The sequence below is a fragment of the Camelus dromedarius genome, chromosome 8, assembly GCF_036321535.1.
Source record: "Camelus dromedarius isolate mCamDro1 chromosome 8, mCamDro1.pat, whole genome shotgun sequence".
NCBI lineage: Eukaryota > Metazoa > Chordata > Mammalia > Artiodactyla > Camelidae > Camelus > Camelus dromedarius.
The window spans coordinates 3,204,065-3,226,379 of NC_087443.1; the positions used below are offsets into that span (position 1 = coordinate 3,204,065).

Consider the following 22,315-nt stretch of genomic DNA (forward strand, 5'->3'; position numbering starts at 1 on the left):
CTTAAATATTTGCATTTCAAGTGGAAAAAACAAAGAACTGTAACCCCATAAAGCACACAGTTCTAGAAATCAGCAGCAAAAACCATTCACCTTAGTTCTCTCTCGAGTGTGCAACAGTCATGACTCTCTCTGGTTCAATTTATATTTTCTAAGTCCTCAACAATGACTGTATATTGTTTGTAAGTAACAGTCAAGTTATTGCTTTTAAAAAAATCTTGATGTATTCTGAGTTTTTAAAAATAATATTAGGTTTTATTTTAATTATATTAAATATTGTGAAAAGTATTTTAAAATTTGCATTCTTTCTCACTGAAGGAGAGTCAGTTTACAATGTTGTGTCGATTTCTGGCATACAGCATAATGTTTCAGTCACACACATACATACATATATTCCTTTTCATATTTTTTCTGAGTTGTTTTATGTTTAAACACTGGTCATCTATACTAAAAAGCAGAGGTATCAAGAAATGAGCTAACCCAGGAAGAGAGAAAAATACTATATATCACTCTTACGTGGAATCTAAAAAAAAAAAAAAAGACTATGAACTCATCTACAAAACAGAAACAGACTCGCAGACATAATAAACAATCTTACGGTTACCGGGGAAAGGGGGTGGGAAGGGATAAATATGGGAGTTTGAGATTTACTAATGTTAGCCACTATATATAAAAATAGATTTTTAAAGTTTCTTCTGTACAGCACAGGGAACTATATTCAGTACCTTGTAATAACCTTTAATGAAAAAGAACATGAGAAGGAACATACGTATGTATATGCATGACTAGGACACTGTGCTGTACACCAGAAATTGACACATTGTAATTGTTCAATTTTTTAAAAAATGAACTTAGTCTTCAACACTGTCCTCATATGCACTTCAGCTCTGTTTTATGATAAATCTTAATAATAATTACAACAAGAACAACAAAAAGATAGCAAGGAAATTTACTCTGAACAAAACCACAGTTCAAGTGGAACTTTAGAGACCAAAAGACGCCAAGTAGCGGCAAATCGACTGCTCTCCACAGCGGCCACCAGGGGTCGCTACCAGGCCGCCTCATCCAGGTCCGGGGCCCACAGCACAGCGCTGAGCATCGCTAAACGCGAGTAACCCGGGAGGTTCTCAGGCAGCCGTGAGTGTCTGGTGGGCATATCAGCTTCCACTCTCTCTGGGTTACACAGCGCATGGAACGGGCAGTGAGGTGCTTGACAAGAATCAGAGAATGTTCCAACTCAGCAGTTTCAAAATGCATTATTTACTGGCCCGCAGTAGGCTACAGTCATCTGGGGTACTTCCTAAAAGCAAGAGCCCATGGTTCTCTGATTCAGGAGGCCTGGGGTGGGACCCAGGACTGTGTGTTTCAGAAGCCCCCGGGTGGTGAGGGTGTGCGGCCAGAGATTGGGCCTCCTCGGGACGAGGCAGTGTCAGCATGCTGCCGGGCACAGGGCAACGGAGACATCCATTCCATTCCTGCCTCATCATCCAGATGCCAACCTTGGCTACTTAATAATCAGTCAACACAATGCAGCACGGTGTAAATACTGACGATGGGCAAATCAATGTTCTCTTTCCAATCTGGAAAAGTCCAGCCACCCTGTGCTAAAATAAGGATTTTAACTTCCCTAAGTCCTCGGATTCCTCTGTTCTGCAGAACAGACACAGCAGTCTGGGAGCAAAGTTCTGAGCACTGACGTACAGTCAGATAACTTCTATCCCGAACCCTGATGAAGCTGTAAGTCACCTCTACCACCGTCTGTTCCACTTACCTTTGCTGTTTTACAACAGAGTCAAAACCAACAGTTTCTACAGGTTTATTGCCAATTGTCACAATTTCCTCTTCTTCCTCTTCCTCCAGTTCTCCTTCTAACACATAGCGGTTCTTAATTGCAGTGAGAAGGTCTACTCCAAAATTTACTTTATTTGGACGAATGAAGGATCCCCCTGTTGGGTGCCTGGAAGAGGAGAGAAATGGAAATACATACACAGAAATGCTTTATAAGCTGTCAGGCTGCCACGAATGTAAAAGGTCTGTGTTTACAAATACATTAGCAAATAAAAGCAACTGAAACCATTTAAAACAAGAAGCTACATCCACCAAGAATGACCATAAAGCAACGTTCTGAAGGTTTTCAATACTGTCTGTATGCTGAACAAGCAAAATCAGCACAAAAGGGAAAGTAATACACTAAAAAAAAGTGTATAAGCAACAGGATTGACCATAAAAGGGTTGTGAACTTATGCAAGCATGTAAAATCTCAACAAACAGACAAGAAATATAGAACAGATAATCCACAAGAGGAAACAGCAGTATTAAAAGCATTTCTATGAGGGAAAAGCCTTATCTTGTTAATGATTAAAAAATGCAAATTCATTACAAATGTTAGCCACTATATATAAAAACAGATTAGAAAAAAGTTTCTGCTGTACAGCACAGGGAACTATGTTGTGTCTTGTAAATAACCTTAAATGAAAAAATGTATGAAAACAAATATATGTATGTATATGCATGACTGGACATTGTACAGTGCTGTACACCAGAAATGATCCACTGTAACTGATGACCCTTCAATTAAAAAAAAGAAAAGAAATGCAAATTCAAATAATTAAAGTATTTTCAACAAAACTGGCAAAAAATAAAAAGTCTTAACACCACAAAGACTGCAAAACTGGCCTAGTTTTTGACTGTATAATCATACTCCTGGGAATTTGTTAGCAGGCAACAATTTAAAAATAAAAACTAAACTGCATTTACAGAGATTCTATATAATAGCATTTTTTTTTCGTAATTGAGGGACTCTGGAACCATAAAAATGCCCAGCTGGACAGGAACTATTAAGTAAACCAGATAGATGTAGTCATTAAAATATTCTAGCTGTAATACTTAATAAAATTACTTACAGAATAATGTCGAGATTTCTAAAAATTGAACCAAATTGTACATGACACAAGTAGAGAGGAATCATATTAACAGACAGACAGATCGAATAAGGACACAGAGAAATGAAAACATTTGTGGATAACAGGATTACGCACAGAATCTTTGAAATGATAACAAAGTTGAACGAAATAACAGTTTAAATATGGGGCTACAATAGAGCGTGTAGGAAGAATTCTAAGGAAATACAGGATATTTTACCACAATTTATGTTCAAGTTTTATAGTAATTTTTCATAATAATCTCTAGCAGAATTCAATGAAAATATTAATCACATTGCTGTACGTAATGACTGTTCTCAGGCTTTCCAAGAGATTCCAAACAGGCCTTTAGACACATTAAATTTCAGCATTATACCATGGCAACGATGATCTTACTTGAGAGAAATCTAAGTACGCCTATAACAGTTGTAAATGTTAATATTATCATTTGATCATTTAGAGAATAAATGATGAAATACATGAGCTGTCAAAAACTGTACTATAAACACCATTCTGGCTTACAGCCTTTAACTCTGAAAGAAATCAAACTTTCCTAGAAGTCACCATAATTAAAGAGAATGAAAGTAACGCTGATGATACATTTTATCAATATGAACATTGATACATTTTCTTCCGGGAAGTGAGTCTGGAGAGACGACCAGCTTGTGGAAGGAACTTGTCATCTCAAAAAGTTAGACGTGATGCTACAGGTAAGAAGAAGTGGCTCGGAGGTCCTCAGAACCGTATTTCTCTTAGCAGACTTGCGCAGAGCTCCTATCTGCAATTGTGTCACCATCCGTGGCGCACCTACCTACTACAGGAGCCCATCTGAACATGTGTGGGGGCCGATGCTCAAGTTGAGAGAATATGGCCTCTGGGCCCAGTATTTCAAAGTGTGTGGATTTATTTTTTAAAGTATATCAGATACACTAACTGTCGGTAAAGGACACACAGCCTATGCCAGGCGACACAGTAATGGCTTGCACAGCATGGTGTATTTAACCCTATAAATATCCTCTTTGAGAGGGCTTTACAGATGAGGATACAGGCTGAGGATGGCACCTGGCACCTCCGCTGCCTGAGGTCACACAGCTAAGTGACGGAGTCAGGTCTGCCGAGCTGCAGAGCACATGCTGCGCCCACCCTTATCCTGCCCCCTCCTCCCGTCTTGGGAATGTACGGGGTAGCTAGGGTTTTCATTTAAGGGCTGTGTGTAATTTACAGAGACACAGTGATTCGGGTCTGGAGGCCAAGACAGAAACGCAGGGAACGACGGTGCACTAGTAGCCAGGAATCCAAGACTCCTGGACTTGGCTGCACAAACTCTGTCCAGTGACCCCAGGACCCCCGGCCGAAACCGGGTCACGTGGTCAGAGTTTCCTGAGGTGGGACGCGAGGCCCCTGCATCAGAACCTCTGGCACGTTGCTTCCAACAGCAGATTCGTGGGCCCCAGCCCAGTCCCACCCAGTGAACAGACATCTGGGGTGGGTTCCAGTAAGCTTGCCAGGCGCCTGGCTGCCTTTCAGGTTAAGCTTCAGAAGTCTGCCCTGGACTAGAGCATTTCTTAGGTAGATCCTCTTGAACTCCTGAAAAACGAGGCTAGCTATATTTAATCTCCTTAGCTGAGTAACACAAGTGTGTTTATTAAAACAGAGCCTTTCCTAGAGGTCAAACGAAGTACTTTCTAGGCAGCTTCCAGTAGCCAGTGAGCCTCTGACAGCACAAGGCACCACCCAGACTCAGAACCTGCTTCAGCTGCAGCACAGGACTGAACTTCCTGCATCACGGGGCTCCTTTCAGCAGCACCCAAGTTTGGTACCTCCTCCCATCTGAAAACACCTCCCCCTCCCACCCTTCCTCTCCCTTCAGTGACTGTCCCTGTTCTCCTGTCCCCTGCCCAGTGACACTCCTCCAGACGAGAGCATGCTGAGCTCAGTGCCCCCCCTCTTTCCGGACCTCGCCCCGCAGGCACCTGGAGGGCAGTTACCTTGCACTTCCCAGAGCTCTGGGTCCAGGCGCAGTGTCTGAACCAGGAGAACTGGACCCAGGAGCCTCTGGAACTAATTCAGACAGTGATGCCCTGGACCTCGAGCCACTGTCAAAAGGGGAAAAGCCTGGGGCAGACAGGACAGTGAACTTTGCAAGGGGGAGGCAGGTGAGTTACTGTGAGCAGCAGGTGAACAGTGGTGGGTTGTCTCCATGACGACTCCCAGCCCACAGGCCCTCAGGCATCGTGCTTTTGCCGCTTGTCCTTTTCCCTCCTCTTGAATCTGAACTCGCCCTGCGACCTGCTCTTACTGGCCTTGGCAGGCCTCGCAGTCTCCATTTTCACCCTCCGGGAGACCAGGTGCTGTGTAAAGCTCTAGGTTAGGGAGAAAGGCCGCGGGAGAGAGAGAGGCTGATCCCACGCAGAGGAGACCCAAGGTCTCCCACCCCCACCAGCCAACACCAAGCCCCATCGTGCAAGGCCATCTGGGATCCTCTGGTCAGCACCGCTGGAACAGAGACAACTGTCTCCACCAAGATCTGTCCAAATCCCCGAGACACGGAGTCAGAGCAGTAAAACGGCTGCAGCCCCGGGTTTGAGGATGGTTGGTCATGCGTCAACAGCTAACTGGTATACAGCATGGGGAACTCTAGTCAATATCCTGTAGTAACCTATAATGAAAATGAGTCTGAAAAGGAATGTATGTGTGTGTATGTATGACTGAAACATGATGCTGTGCACCAGAAACTGACACAGCCTGTAAACTGACTAGACTTCAATAAAAAATAAATTAAATTAAATTAAAAAATAGCTAACTGAAATAGGTGGGGAAATGTGTTATTTTCAACAACCTCTAGTTAAAATTCAGGACCCCCTGTAATTGTAAATCCAGGCAACACACCACAGCAGTATCTGCCGTACTTTGTCACCTACAGAAATCAGACACTTCTGTATCGCTTTACAGTCCTTGCAGAGATCTTAAAAAATATATTTATTTTCATCATTACCACAAATTCTAGTAGCTATTAGATCTGTTGCTAGATCTTATTATCTAATGTTACTTAATACAGAGATATATATATAACCATACGGTAATTTTTAAATATTTTTATTACTTCAATGTAACCAAATATTCCTCGGTAACATAATGTATTTTTCCTGTTTTATAAAAATATTATTTTGTGCCTCCCAAAAGGACACGTAGCACAAAAAAAGCCCTGGTCTAGTGCGTATTGCACAGAGAAGGAGACTCTGATGTGGACCCTGAAACACACATGCAGGGGTCTGAGGACAATGTGGTGGTACTTCCGCCCTCCCATGAGCACAGAGCAAGATCCTACGTGTCAACACCTACGCGAACAAAGAAGGCACAGCCACAGCAGCACTGTGACCACGAAACACACAACTGTGACGTGGGACGTAACACATCACAGTTTAAACAAAGGTGCTTTTTATGAAGTAAATGACAAAGATCACTCTCAGGTCACCTCATTTAACTCTCCATTCCGACAGCACACAGTCAGATCTTGTGTTTACTGACGACTGACTGTTACGCATGTTAAGACTACACCTGTACATGGTGGAACTAAATCCCAAGGTATGCTGTCAGGTGTTGGAAAAATAATTCCAGACAATTTAGAACATTAATTCATGTACCTCCATCTATCTAAATGTATACCAACAAATGAGTTTTGCATCTGACTATTCCTAGAATCTCCCGTTTATGAAATAGGTTTTGGTTAATGAAACAGTGAAATTTGAAATTCTAGTGAAATGAAATTATTAAATCTATGAAATAGTATTAGCGTTCCTTAAAGGAGTAAACATGGAGAGGGGGTGGAAATAGAAACAGGAAAATGTATCTTTCAAATATTATGTGATTTAAATTTAAAAAAAGTACAGACACAAATTTTAAAACCAGCACATTTATAATAAATGAGAAAACGACAATTTAAAACAAATACCATGGTTTTCTCTTCTGTACTAAACCCACACTTCAACAGTGGCAATGAACAATGCCAGGAGAGACCTTTATTCCCATTTAGCTTGGCTGCAGGCAGATGAAAGGAGCGAGCAGTGGTGCTCAGAGGCTGCAAAGCAGGCGCTGCGCCCTTTACAGATCAAAGGAAAACATCAAAGATCTGTCTCCTCTGGAACACTGCTGGCAGGTTGCTCAGAAAACAAAAGAGCCCAGCAAATAAGGAAACTGGCTGAGGGCGTGCCTGTCAACACCACCACATCTCCAGAGGTAAACTAGTAATTCACAGGGACGCCACAGATCCTAGGTTTCTATCAACACGTTGCGGCCAAACCTGAAATCCTGAATCCTGTCTGAAGAGAAAAAAACTGGAGGTGGGAGGAAGAGAGCCCACGACTTCTTCTCTTGAAAGCATTCAGCTTGTTCGAGTTCCCGCCTCCTTCTGCCCCCCAGTTACTGAGGCAGCCCTCAAAAGGAACGTCCTGACCACGGTCCTGGCAGAAATGGAAGACTCTCAGCAGGTCCTGTAATCAAGATTCAATCTGCCCAACAGAGCTGTCAAATAAAGTTCAGGATGCCCAAGTAAATCTGGATTCCACATAAACCACCATTTTTCAGTACAGGTATGTACCATGCATGCCCCACACTTATAGTAAAAGATGACTTACTGCTTATCCAAAGTCCAGATTTCACTGTGCATCTTGTATTTCTATTTGCTGAATCTGGCAACACTTACTCAAAGGGGCAGGGTCCTCAACAGATTCCAAACTCCCCTAGTGAGCATCCTGCTGACTGGGGCTAATGTGTAGGTGCTGGAGGCTGGGGAAGACCGGCCCACCGGGGAGTTTCTGGCACACGCTGGTCCTGCTGCACTGCTTGCTACAGGCACTGGCAGAGTCTTTTCTGCAAGCTTGCATAACTACTGTCCACCATGGGAGGAGAGAGACTCACTCTTATCGAACGTACATCACTGTCATGTCTAAAGAACTGACCCAGGGAACTTGTTTTCCAAACAGAAAAAAAAAACAGCCCAGCAGATGAGCATCTTTTTGGACACTGCTTCTGAATGACATGATTTCTCCTCTGCCCTGATTCACGGGCAGCTTCCCAAAATGGAGTCTCTCTCTTCACCTTTGACGGAGTTATGCCCTGTCTGTAACCTCTCAGCACACTAATGATAGTGATTTTTTTTTAATTCTTCTAACACTTTATGCCATCCCAGGGGATATTTTATACTGACCCATTAATGCTCATTCAAGAACCTCCAAACACTTTGCAACAATCCCACGACACACACAGGTAAGTAACAGGGGCTTCTCTTTTTCAAGCCCTCCCGTATGGTGGCCACAGTCTGAAACAGTGTGTCCCCTCTGACGCCAAGGACTCAAGTTAAATTCCACTCACTGGTGTCAAAGGAAAGATTTTAAGATTTCTTGCTCACCAGAAAAGAGAAATCATGTAATTATTTCAAAAGAGGGCATTTTAAATAAAAGCTGAGGGTGAAACACTGACCACACAGCTCTATTTAGAGTATATGCTTTAGTTTAGGTTGAAAGGAAAACACTGGAACTCTAGGAACAAGGCAGAGAGAACTTCAAGTTCATCGCCTTCACCGAACCTCTCAACTCGCCAAAAAGACAAGAGATGGAAACAGAAGCGCCTGCGAGAAACACTGATGGCGGGTTCATGGCCACCAATTTTGGGTAAACCTGAACATTACTACTGTAAGTTAGGAGTGTCACAAATATTGATTATGGGTAATGCTAGCTCAGGAGATGGCCACAGTTACCTTAGGTTATATGAGTTCAGATTAAAACCAAAGAGTGACGTGAAATTATCAACACCCATGTTTGGGGGGGGCCTTCCGAGGTGTCTGCTCCACTCCCTAATCCTCCTCTGACCATGTCACACCAACTAAGAAAAAGATTCACCCCATTTGTAGAGACCTGCACTGAAGAGGAGTCCATTCCCAGACAGGAGTTGAGCTCAGCTCCAGCTTGTCAAGCTGTACTCATAACCGGCTTGGTCATCTGTGCCTGCCACTGCCATCTCAAAGGGCCAGCATAAGGGACGACTGTGGCAAAATACAGACATGCTGGAAGCTGACTGTAAAAACGTTATTCTCTGGGTGAAAGCCTTGACAGGTCTTTAAGGTCACTGTTAAAACAGAGGTTACACTCCTGCAAATGTTATGCTATCTAAACTGGAGTCTCATGGGACCAAGCTGAGCTGGACTGGTTGGGGAAAAATACACAGAGAAGAATGGATGCCGTGAGCCAGGCCCAGAAGACCACCGTCTGCCCCACAGTTCTGTCCTGGAGTGGCAGGGAGTCACCCCAGCCGCCTGAGGTGCTGGGGAGACGCGAGAGGGAGCTCAAACGTTCCCCTCAACCTACCCCGATGTCCTGCTTGGAATGCACAGGACAGCAAGCCAGGATTCCCGAGATGTACGTGCCACACCGTGTAACCACCTCATTAGACCACGCGTAACGCGCTGCCAGCCGCGGGGTGTTAGCACGTGCTTCTGAAGACACGCGGGTCCCAGCTCCGCTGTAAACGCGCCAGCTTCTGACTTTCCCCCTCAGGTACAGCGGGAATGTCACCATCTTGCCTCTACCTATTTCACATGTATCAGAGGTGACAACTTATGACCTGACAACTTGCTGTTGCTTTGCCTTCATGAAAACAGCATCTAAACACTGAAAAATGTTTACTGCGGTAAAACATCATGCTATTATGACTTTCCAAGGAAAATCTGAAAAATACAAAAGACTCCAATGGATTTCTTAAAAGGGAAGACGCGTCTATGACGTGTTAGGAGGAGATCTGAGCTAGTCTGACAACAAGTGCGCATGGTATGATCTGTTCTGTCTGATTTAGAGACCCCGAGATACTGGCGTAGTCTTTTCTAGTTGAGGCCTTGCTCTGATTAATACCAGCACAAGCGCTGACGACCAGAAAGCACAGGGTGAGTCCTTCAGTCCAGAGCAGGGTTCTCCACGTCAGAGCCAGCGCCCCCTTTGTAACCTGCGATGGAATTACCCACCCATATAGGATCCCAAAGTCAACAAAGTGCCCATTTCACTGAGATAAAAGAAAAGTAATCTATAATAAGAGAATATTTATTCCCACACGTGAATGCTCAGGCATGACTACAGCAGAAGAGGAAATGCTTCCTCCAAGGGGAAGAACCCAGACGCTAAGTCTGTGCCCATCAGCACTTCAGGGCAAACTCTGGATCTGTCGGGACTGACCCAAGTCTGGATTTTCCGACTCGGAGTAACCAAGATGGAAAACATCATCACACCCAGAGACCACCAAGGACAGTGTGACCACAGGCCACGTGGCAGGTGCTGGGGCACACTCCGCAGGGGACGCTCCTGCACTGGAGGTTCTGGGAGGTCGTGGCCCAGGCAGACAAGGGACCACCAGGCCAAGCTAAGAAATTTCTACTTCCACCATCTCTCTCAACACAGGGACTGCTCCCCCCACCCTCCCTGAGCTCCTGGCCGACTCGGAGCTGTCCCGGGCCACTGTCGTCACAGCTGGCCTCTAGGAACGTGCCAATCCTAAAGTCACAGGAGAGTGGACCAGGACACATACTTTGTTACTAATTCTGACCCTCATCTTAGAGGTTAGTAAATTTCGCCTTGTTTAGGGTCGTAAAAATTGTTAAAAGCAATGTGAGGAGCCTCTTGATTTCTAGGCCAGAACTGTGTTCACTGTAACACATTTACAGAATAATAAGCTTACTACTAAAAAATTCTTATGGGAAACTGAAACCTGAAAAAAACAAACAGCAAAAATCTAAAAGATAGACTCTGCCTGAAACTCCCCACCACGCTTTTCAGAGCTTCGTGCAGTTTCTCTGAAAACAAGCAGTTAGAAACGCCAGTAGCTGTGCAGTACGAGTGTGAGTCTCTCCGTGACAAGGGCTTCTTCCCCTCGCCGCCTGCCACTCCACTACGGATGTTCTGTATTTTGTTTAATCAACTGCTTCTTATTGGTTACCTAGGCCATTTCTCTTCTCTAGTATTCACTTAAAGGATAAAGTGTTAATGAATCAATGAGAAATGTTTATATCCAACAGAAAAACTGTCTCGAAACAAAAACACAAAAAAGGACAAAGAAAGCAACGCCACCTGTAAGGTTATGACTCAAGAGTTTTAAAAGCAAGGAAAAAATTCCACTAATAGAAGCATCTTTTTTTAAGAACACACCAAATTCTACATTGTAACTATCCCAAAAGCCAAACATTGTTTCTTCTCCCCACCTGCCGTTTATTCAACTATTAAATATTATCCTAAGTAACCATACAATTCATAATGGAAAATTACCTGCATTTAAAATACACAGTCCCTTCGTGGCTTCCATCATGCTTTCCTCTCTCAGGATTGTCCCATTCCACTCCTAACCAGTGTCCTGGCAGAACAAGAAAAACCAAATGAGCAATAAATTATGACACAGGCGATGCTCCACTTTCCTACAAGCAAATCCAGTTGGCATGGAAACTATCACACCAACACCGGTGGGGGCAGGGAAGAAATGTCTCTGAAAAACAAGTTAACTTGAGACTCAGGACTTCAATCAGCAAATGCAACAGCACATCTGGTTCCAAAAGCCAACCAATAACACAACTTCAGGGAACAGCAGCAGCTAAAATGTACTGAGCACTTCCTGAACGCCAGGAACTTTTCTTTGCATAATTTCATGTTATCCTTAAAACAGACGTTAATTTCATCTCTACGAGGGAGGTATTCTTGTTAATCCTCTTTTTAACAGCTCCTGGATACACACACACTTTCTTGAGTCCTAGTCTAGCAATTTGCTGTTCATAATATAAAGTTCTGAATACAATTAGTATTCTTATTCAATATAGATAAAAGAACAGCCAGAGTCACACATCTTCAAAGCCAGGTCATTCTAACTCCAGAAGCCAGTACTCACACGTCATACCACACCATCTGTAACTCGTGTCTTACATCTGCAAACCACCTTCCAGTCCTCAGAGCATTTTCTTCACCTTCTCTCCTCTCTTCCACCCACAGTTACCAAGTACCCACTGTGAATCTAGCACTGTGCTGGGTACAAGAGTAAGACAAAGACATTCACTTGTGATCTACCCTCCTGCTGAGAACTAGAAAATCTAGATGAACTATTTTAAAAACTCATTTTACACCAATTAGGATGACTGATGTCAAAAAACAAAACAACACAAAAGAATAACTAGCATTGGCAAGTATGTGGAGAAACTAGAGCTCTCGGGCACTGCTGGTGGGAATGCTGGATGGTGCAGCCGCTATGCAAAATAGTACGGTGGGGCCTCAAAAAGCTAAATATAGAATTACCATACGATTTACAAATTTTACTTCTGAGCATACACACCAAAGAACTGACAGCAGGGACTCAAACAGATGTTAGTATACTCCGGTTTGTAGCAGCATTATTCATAACAGCCAAAAGGTGGATGGACGAATGGATGAACAAAGTGCCCACTGATGGATCAATGGATAAACAGAATGTGGTATATCTCCATACAATGGACTATCATTCAGTCTTTAAAAGGAATGAAATTCTGACACCTGCTACAACATGGATGAACCTTGAAGATATTACCCTAAGGGAAATAAGCCAGACACACGGGAACAAACAATACATGATTCCACTCACAGGAAATACTTAGAGTACTCAAATCCGGAGACAGAAAGTGGAAGGGTGTTGCCAGGAGCTGAGGGAAGGGGAGGCTGGGGAATTAGCGTTTAATGAGTATCGAGTTTCAGTTTTGCAAAAAGAAGAGAGCTCTGGAGATGGATGGTGGTGACAACTGCATAACAATGTTACTGTTCTTAATATCACTGAATTACACACTTAAAAGTGATTAAATCGTAAGTTATGTATAACTTAACACAATTTAAAAATATGATACATACAATATATTTCTCTGAAAACACCAGAGAGCTACCAAGGCAGTGAAGAATTACAAGGCCAATATCTGAGCACAGAGGGGGAGCTCAGAGTTGAACGAAGCATTTAGAGCAACTTTTTCTCCATGAAGCATCTGCTGATTCTGGTAGAAAAGGCGAAGAAGTTAAAAAGCTGAACGAGATTTGGACAAATTTGAGGGGCTAAGAGATCAATATTAAACAGCACAGCCTCCCCAGGAAGGGGAAAGTTGCAGGCAACTCTCTAGGTTTTGTACAGGTGCTTGACACATCTTCATCCTACGAGTCATAAGGAACCAACTCTAAACAGACTAGACCTTGCAGGGACCAAAGGCCTACTCCAAATAATCTCATTCCCAGATTTGTTTACAGCGATCTGGAATTCCCCCTGCCAGAGTTACCTCTGTCCTCTCAGGAGGAAGATATGACCATCGCAGAGCACAACTGTAATTCTTCATAATCAATACCCGGCACTCAAGCACACACAGAGAAAGACAAGACTGTACGACTGAAAACCAAGAGGAACAGCGGCCAACAAAAATAGGTCCACCAGACATCTGCATGACGGCGTTTTAACTATGTTTAATATTTTTAGGAAACTAAAAGATGTGTGTGAGAACTGCAGCAGGAAATTTTAAACTTTTTAAAAAACCCTAAATGGAAATTCTGAACTGAAAAATTCACTAATTCAGATTATAATTCAATGGATAGAGTTTTATCATAGATTATACACAATTTAAAAGTTAGACCAGAAAAAAATATGTACAGAACAAAGCACAGTAACAACTGATGAAAAACAGACTAGCACGTAAGAGACATAAGGAATACAATGAAAGGGCCTGCAGTATATGTAACTGCAGGCCCCAAAAAAGAGCAGGAGAGACTGTGGAAGGAGAAATCTTTGAAGTAATAATGATGGAAATTATTACAAAACTAACGAAAGCCACTGAACCACAAATTTAAGAAGCTCTAAGAACAAACAGTACAAATGCAAAAAGAAAGAAAAAGACAAAAGAAAAGCAACAAGCAAAAACCCACAGCAGTTGCCACAAAGGGAAAAAACCCTGGGGATGAGGGAGAGGGAACAGATTACCCTCAAAGGAGAATCTGATATAGTGGACTTCTCCATAGACATAGTAAAAGCCAGAAGATAAATAAATGATATATTCAAATATTGAAGGGAAAAAAAAAACCACACTGGTAATCTGGAACACTATAATTGGTGAAGATACCCTTCAAAAAAGTGAAGGCAAGCAAAGGGCCCTGAATAGCTAATAACTATTAGCTATTAGCTAATTATTAGCTAATTAGCTAACTATTAGCTAATAACCAATCCTGAACAAGAACATCGTCAGAGGGCTCACACTTTCTAATTTCAAAACTTGCTACAAAGCTACTGTCATCAAAAAAGTGTGGTGCTGGTGGAAGGATTAGACCAAAGGAACAGAGCTGAGAGTCCAGAAATAAACCCACACATAGTCAGCTGATTTTTGACAAGAGTGCCAAGTCCACTCAATGGGGAAGGGACAGTCTCTTCAACTAATGGTGTGGACACAACTAGATATCCACATACAAAAGAATGAATTTGGACATCTACCTCACATCACAGATAAAAAATAACATAAATCTACAACCTAAATATAAGAGCTAAAACCTTAAAACTCTTAGAAGAAAACTTGGAGGTAAATTCTCATGACCATGGATTTGGCAATGAATTCTTAGATATGGCACCAAAAGCACAAGTAACAAAAGGAGAAACAGATATATTGGACTTCATAAAATTTAGACACTTTTGTACATGAAAATGAGAAAAGACAACTTACAGAATGGGACAAAATATCTGCAAATCACAAATCTCATAAGGACTTACAAACTCTTAAAACTCAACACAAAAAGATGAGAGGTGTCAGCCAAGATGGCAGAGTGGAGAGACTCACAGCTCGCCCTCTCCCACAAGTACACCAAGAACGACATCTACAAACCCACTGAATCACACAGAACACCTACTGAACTCTGGCCGAGTATCTCTCGCTTCGAAATACAGGATTCTCACAAGATCCAGTAAGAAAACAAAGAAAAAAGAAAAAATTGGTGCAGGACCAGTCCTGCAGTGAGGGAGCAGCATAGGAAAAAAGGCACCCTCACACTGGGCCACCCCTTCTCTAGCTGGGAGGTCAGCGGGGACAGAAGTGGAGCTTCCAAGGCTTGGACAAGAAAGTGGCAGCTGCTTGACAGACACAACTAAGGGAAACTGACACAGAGGGTCCGTGGATCCCTGGCCCTAGATGTGAGCCCAGAGGGGCTGCTGGAGATCGGTGAGGAGCCTGGGCCCAACAGCATGGAGGTAGCCTCAGGGGACTGGAGGGCGATGTGAGCTCTGGCTGGGGGTGTGTGCAGAACAGAACAGCATGGGACCCCCATAAAAAAGCACCACTGCTGGTATGAATGGTGGGGAGGGCCACAACACAGCCGAGCCGTAGCCTGTCTCCACTCGGCTCCACTGCTGGTGTGTTCTCACGAGAAGAGAGGTGAGGCTCGGTCATAGCCATCCCTGTTGCGTGGAGGTGGGGCTGAAAGCTGAATCCTACCCAGCAGCCCTGCAACTTCACAGGATCTGTTTACAGCCCCAGGCAGAGGGGGCAGATATGCTGTCTCTGGACCCTTTGTGGACCCGAGCCTCTGGGAGGGACAGGCAGTGAGCAGAGTTCTGACTCGGGGCGAGTACAGGTATTTACAATAGGGCAGCCTTCTATACCATACGTGGAGGCGGGGCTGGGGTCTGCACTGGCCCTGCGGTGCACCGCGGATTCAGGTAAGTGACTGGACGCTCACTATAGTGGGTCTTAGCACTTGACGTTGGTGGATCTGCACTGGTGGTTCCTGGGGCTCAGAACCTGGGGGACATCACAGCAGGTGGCTGACGTTCCCACAGCTACGGCAGGGACAAGGGCAGCGTCAACAAAGAGTGCTTTATAAGCCCACGTAACAAGTGACAGGCAGAACCACAGAGGGCACTTCCCTGTGGACACCTCCTGCCTACTCTTCTTTCCAGCTGAAGCGCTCCAGACCTGCCTATCCCACACCACAGCTCAGAAATGGGTCTAGAAGCCTCTATTCCTGCAGCAAGGGAGCAGACCAGGCTCTGGCAAGGCTGTGACAACTACAGAATAAAAAAGGAGGCCATGCTCAACAACAATCAGGGCAGTCTCTGATCACAACACCAACCACACCCCCAATCAAAAGGATAACAGTCAACACTCACGGAAGAAAGATGTGGCAACTGTCCATACTAAGAACAGTCATTGCAACAAAACTATTAGATGCACACCGTCCACACAGGAATGCTCCCACCTTAAATAAAAACAAACAAATAAAAAATAAAACAGCCCTTCAAGACCACAGTAAATAAGTGACACTCCTAAATCCACAGAGCCAGAGAAATATAAGCAAAATGAAGAAGCAGAGAAACCACTCCCAATTAAAAGAAAAAGAGAAATCCCCTGATCTCAATGATAGATCTCAACAGTCTACTAGATCATGACTTCAAAAAGGGAATGATCAATGCACTGAAGGAAATAAGAGACTATGAATAGAGACAGAATACTTTAAAAAGAAAATTGAAACTATGAACAGCCAATTAAAAACAGAAAACTCAATTGCTGAGATAAGAGCCAAGTTAAAGGCAGACAAAAGCAGACTAGATAATGCAGAGGAACAAATAACTGACTTAGAAGACAGGATAACAGAAGTCACCCAATCAGAATAGCAGACAGAAAAGCAAGTAAAAACCAATGAAAACAATATAAGGGACCTATGGGATAATATAAAGTGTGCCAACATAAGTATAATAGGGATACCAGACAGAAGAAAGAGAAAAGGGTATTGAAAAGGTTTTTGAAGAAATCATGGCTGAAAATTTTCCAAATCTAAGAAGGGAAACTGATATCCAAGTACAGGAGGCACAGAGGGTCCCAAACAGACCTATACCAAGACATATAATTAAGATGGTCAAAGTTAAAGAAAGGATTCTAAAGGCAGCAAGAGAAAAACAAAGACTCAGTTACAAAGGAACCCCCATTAGGCTTTCAGCTGATTTCTCTACACAAACACTGCTGGCCAGAAGGGCGTGGCAAGATATATTCAAAGTCCTGAATGAGAAAAAGCTGCAACCTAGGATACTCTATCCAGCAAGACTATCCTTTAGAGTAGAAGGAGAGAGAAAGACTTTCATAGACAAGCAAAAACTAAAAGAATTCAGCAATACTAAACCTATCCTAAAAGGAATGTTGAAAGGTCTAAACAGAAAAGAAGCAGGAAGCTATAAAAATGAGAAAACCATAATTGGAAATGCAATAACTACTATGAGTTGCAAGAGAATAAACATGAAGATGTAAATAAATAAATGAATAAAAATAAAGAATATCAAAATCATAAAAGGTGGGAGAGGGGAGCAAGAAAATATACTTCTTCTCTTTTTTTTCCCTTCATTCTTTTTAGGATGTGTTTGAGCCTACATAACTACCAGTCTAAAGTAAACAGATATAGTAAGGGGTTAATATATTTGAAAAACAGGGCTACCACAAATCAAAAGCATACAATAGAGTCACAAAAAACAAAAAGAAACCAAGCTAATACAAAATAAAATGATCAAACCACAAAAAGAAAAACAAAAAGGAAAAGAAAGGAACAAATAAGTAATACCACATCAACTGGAAAACTAGGTTCAAAATGGCAATAAACACACATCAATAATCACTATAAATGTAAATGGACTAAATGCTCCAACCAAAAGACGCAGAGTGGCAGACTGGAAAATAAACCAAAAGCCTACAATATGCTGCCTACCAGAGACCCACTTTAGAGTGAAGGACACATAGACTGAAGGTGAGAGTATGGAGAAAGATAGTTCATGCAAATGGGAATGACAAGAAAGTGGGAGTAGCAATACTCATATCAGACAAAATAGACTTTAAAACAAAGGCCATAAAGAAAGATAAAGAAGGACATTATATAATGATAAAAGGAGCAATACAAGATGAAGATATTACACTTGTTAACATATGTACCCAATGTAGGAGCACCTGAGTATATAAAACAAATACTAACAGACATAGAGGGAGAAATTGATGGGAATATAGTAATAGTAGGAGAATTTTTAGCACACCATTAACATCGTTGGACAGATCTTCCAGACAGAAAATCAGTAAGGCAACAGAGTTACTAAATGACACTATAGAACATTGGACTTCACTGATATTTTTAGGACTTTACATCCCCCCAAAACAGAATATACATTCTCTTCGAGTGCTCATGAAACATTCTCTAGGATAGACCACATACTCAGGCACAAAAGAAGCTTCAAAAAATTTAAGAGGAATGAAATTATTTCAAGCATCTCTGACCACAATGGCATGAAATTAGACATCAGCCACAGTAAAACAAATTAGAAGAAAATGACAGCATGGAGACTAAACAACATGCGCCTCAAAAACCACTGGATCAACAATGAAATCAAAGAAATTAAAAAATACCTTGAGACAAATGACAAATACAACCACACAAAATCTATGGGATGCAGCAAAAGCAGTCCTAAGAGGGAAGTTCATAGTGATACAGGCCTTCCTCAAAAAAGAACAATCTCAAATATAAACAACCACCTAAAAGAAGTTTTAAAAGAATAACAAGCAAAACCTAAAGTCAGCAGAAGGAAAGAAGTAATAAAGATCAGGGAGGCAACAAATAAAATAGAGATAAAAAAATAGAAAAAATCAATCAAACCAAGAGCTGGTTTTCTGAAAGAGTAAACAAAATTGACAAACCTCTAGCCAGGCTCACCAAGAAAAGAGAAGACACAAATAGACAAAGTAAGAAATGAAAATGGAGAGATTACAACCAACATCACAGAAATACAAAAATATCATAAGAGAATACTATAAACAATTATATGGCATAAATTGGATGACTTAGAAGAAATGGACATGTTTCTGGAAACATATAGTCCACCAAAACTGAATCAAAAAAAAAAAAAAAAAGATCATTTGAACAGACCAATCACTAGAAGCAAAATAGAAGCAGCAATAGAAAACTTCCCTGAAAACAAAAGTCCAGGACCCGATGGCTTCACTGGGGAATTCTATCAAACAGACAAAGAAGAGCTCATACCAATTCCTCTCAAACTCCTTCAAAAGACAGAAGAGGATGGAATATTCCCAAACTCATTCTATGAAGCCACCTTCACCCTGACACCAAAGCCAGACAAAGACACTACCAAAAATGAAAGCCATAGGCCAATATTGCTGATGAACATAGATGCAAAAATCCTCAAACAAAATATTAGCAAACAGAATCCAACAACACAGAAAAAAGACCATACACCATGATCAAGTTGGGTTCATCCTAGGGACACAAGGATGGTTCAACATATGCAAATCAATTAATGTGATACACCACATCAACAAAAGGACAAAAATCACATGACCATCTCAATAGATGCAGAAAAAGCATTTCATAAAATTCAACACCCATTTATGATAAAAACTCTAATCAAAGTGTGTATACAGGGAACAACATATCAACAAAATAAAAGCTATTTATGACAAACCTACAGCCACATAATACTCAACAGTGAAAAGCTGAAAACCTTCCCACTAAAATCTGGAACAAGACAAGGATGCTCACTCTCACCACTTCTATTTCAATAGACTATTGGAAGTCTTAACCATAACAATTAGACAAGATAAAGAAATAAAAGGGGTCCAGACTGGAAAAGAAGAGGTAAAATTGTCATCATATGCAGATGACATGATACTATATACAGAAAACCCTAAAGGCTCCACACAAAAACTACTAGAGCTAATAAAAGAATTCAGCAAGGTAGCAGGATACAAAATTAACATATAGAAATCAATGGCATTTCTTTACACTAACAATGAAATATTAGAAAAGGAAAGAAACAATCCCCAAACTTCAAGTTATAAGATGAATCAATTCTGGGAATGTAACGTATAGCATGATGACTATAGTTAACAACACTGTATTATATACTTGAAAGTTGCTAAGGGAGTAAATCTTAAAAGTTCTCACTACACACCAAATTGTACCTATGTGTGGCAATGAATCCGTTAACTAATTTTATTGTGGTAATGAATTCATAATATATACGTATGTCAAATCATCATGTTGTACACCACATTATACATCAATTATATCTCAATAAAGCTGAAAAAACACTTGGAGAAAAAAAAAAGAAACAATGCCTTTTAAAATTGCATCCAAAAAAATAAAATACTTAGGAATAAATCTGATCAAGGAAGGGAAAGACTTATATGTGGAGAACTACAAAATATTGATTAGGGAATTTAAAGATGACTTAAAGAAATTGAAAGATATCCCATGTTCTTGGATTGGAAGAATTAATACTGTTAAAATGGCCATATTACCAGAAGCAATCTACACATTTCATGTGATCCCTACCAAATAACGCAGGACATTTTTCACAAAACTAGAATAATCTCAGATTTTATATGGAATTACAAAAGACCAAGAATTGCCAAAGCATTACTGAAGAAAAAGAATGAAGCTGGAGGAATAACCCTCCCTGACTTCAGACAATACTACAGAGCTACAGTAATCAAAACAGCATGGTATTGGTACAAAAACAAACATATGGCTCAATGGAACAAAACAGAGAGCCCAGAAATGAACCCACAAACTTTTGGTCAATTAATATTTGACAAAGAAGGCAAGAACATACAATGGAGTAAAAAGAGTCTCTTCAGCAAATGGTGTTGGGAAAACGGGACAGCTGTGTGTAAATCAATGAAGTTGGAATACCCTCTCACACCAAACATAAAAATTCAAAATGGCTTAAAGACTTATAAGACAAGACAGTATAAACCGCTTAAAGAAAACATAGGCAAAACATTATCTGACATAAATCTTAGCAATGTTCTCCTAGGGCAGTCTACCCAGGCAACAGAAATAAAAGCAAAAATAAACAAATGGGACCCAATTAAACTTATAAGCTTTTGCACAGCAAAAAGAAACCATAAGCAAAACAAAAAGACAATCTATTGAATAGGAGAAAACATTTGCAAAAGATCAGACTGACAAGGGCTTAATTTCCAGAATATATAAACAGCTCATACAATTTAATAAGAAAAAAACAAATAACCCAACCCCAAACCAGGCAGAACACCTAAAGAAGCAATTTTCCAGTGAAGACATACAAATGGCCAATAGGCATATGAAAAAATGCTCAGTATCATTATTATCAGAGAAATGCAAATCAAAACTACCATGAGACATCACTTCACACCAGTCAGAATGGCCATCATTCAAAAGTCCACAAACAATAAATGCTGGAGAGGCTGTGGAGAAAAGGGAACCCTCCTACAATGCTGGTGGGAATGTAAACTGGTGCAGCCATTATGCAAAACAGTATGGAGAGTCCTCAAAAAACTAAAAATAGACTTACCATATGATCCAGCAATCCCACTTCTGGGTATATATCCAAAGGGAACTCTAATGTGAAAAGATACATGTTCCTCAGTGTTCATAGTAGCATTATATACAATAGTCGAGACATAGAAGCAACCTAAATGTCCATCAACAGATGACTGGACAAAGAAGTTGTGGTATATTTATAAAATGGAATATTACTCTGCCATTAAAAAGAACAACATAATGCCACTTGCAGCAACATGGATGGACCTGGAGAATGTCATTCCAGGTGAAGTAAGCCAGAAAGAGAAAGAAAAATACCCACATGTGGAATCTAAAAAAAAAAAGCCAAATGAACTTACAAAACAGAAATAGATTCACAGACATAGAAAACAAACTTATGGTTACCAAGGCAGGAAGAGGAAGGGAAGGGATAAATTGGGAGTTTGAGATTTGCAGATATTAACTACCATATATAAACAACAAGTTTATACTGTACAGCACAGAGAACTATATTCAGTATCTTGTAGTAACGTGAAAAATATGAAAATGAATATATATATGTTCATGTATGACTGAAGCATTATGCTGTACATGAGAAACTGACACAACATTGTAAACTGACCATACTTCAATAAAAATATATCAACACAAAAAGACGACCCAATGGAAAAATGAACACAGCATTATGCAGACATTTCTCCAAAGACGTACAAATGGTGTAGTAAGCAATTGAAAAGATACTCAACATCACTAATAATCAGGGAAATACAAATCAAAACCACCATGAGGGGGAGGATATAGCTCAGTGATAGAGCACGTGCTAAGCATGCACAAGGTCCAGGGATCAATCCCCAGTACCTCCATAAAAAAAAAAAAAGATAAGAAAAAAGAAACCACAATGAGATACAACTTCACAATTAATAGGATGGCTATGATCAAAACAATGGACAGTAACAAGTGTTGGTGAGAGTGTGGAGAAAATGGAACCCTCGTATATCACTGGTGGGAATGTAACATGGTGTTGCCCCTGTGGAAAACAGTTTG

General features: G+C 41.2%; 1 protein-coding gene across 3 annotated transcripts in view; it reads right to left on the bottom strand.

The window, feature by feature from the left end:
* TBCE (tubulin folding cofactor E) overlaps window positions 1-22,315 on the bottom strand; it is a 72,162-nt gene that overhangs the window by 17,892 nt on the left and 31,955 nt on the right. For 2 of the 3 annotated variants that reach the window (XR_010381806.1, XM_031460817.2), the window contains exons 3-4: window positions 11,222-11,306; window positions 1,769-1,954 (exon numbers count right to left, since the gene is read on the bottom strand). Coding sequence is in view for 1 of the 3 variants with exons in the window: in XM_031460817.2 (XP_031316677.2) it covers window positions 1,769-1,954; window positions 11,222-11,306 (271 nt within the window). In the remaining 2 variants the exon portion in view is untranslated. The remainder of the gene's footprint in view (window positions 1-1,768; window positions 1,955-11,221; window positions 11,307-22,315) is intronic. The other variant, XM_064487843.1, reaches the window with a different exon arrangement.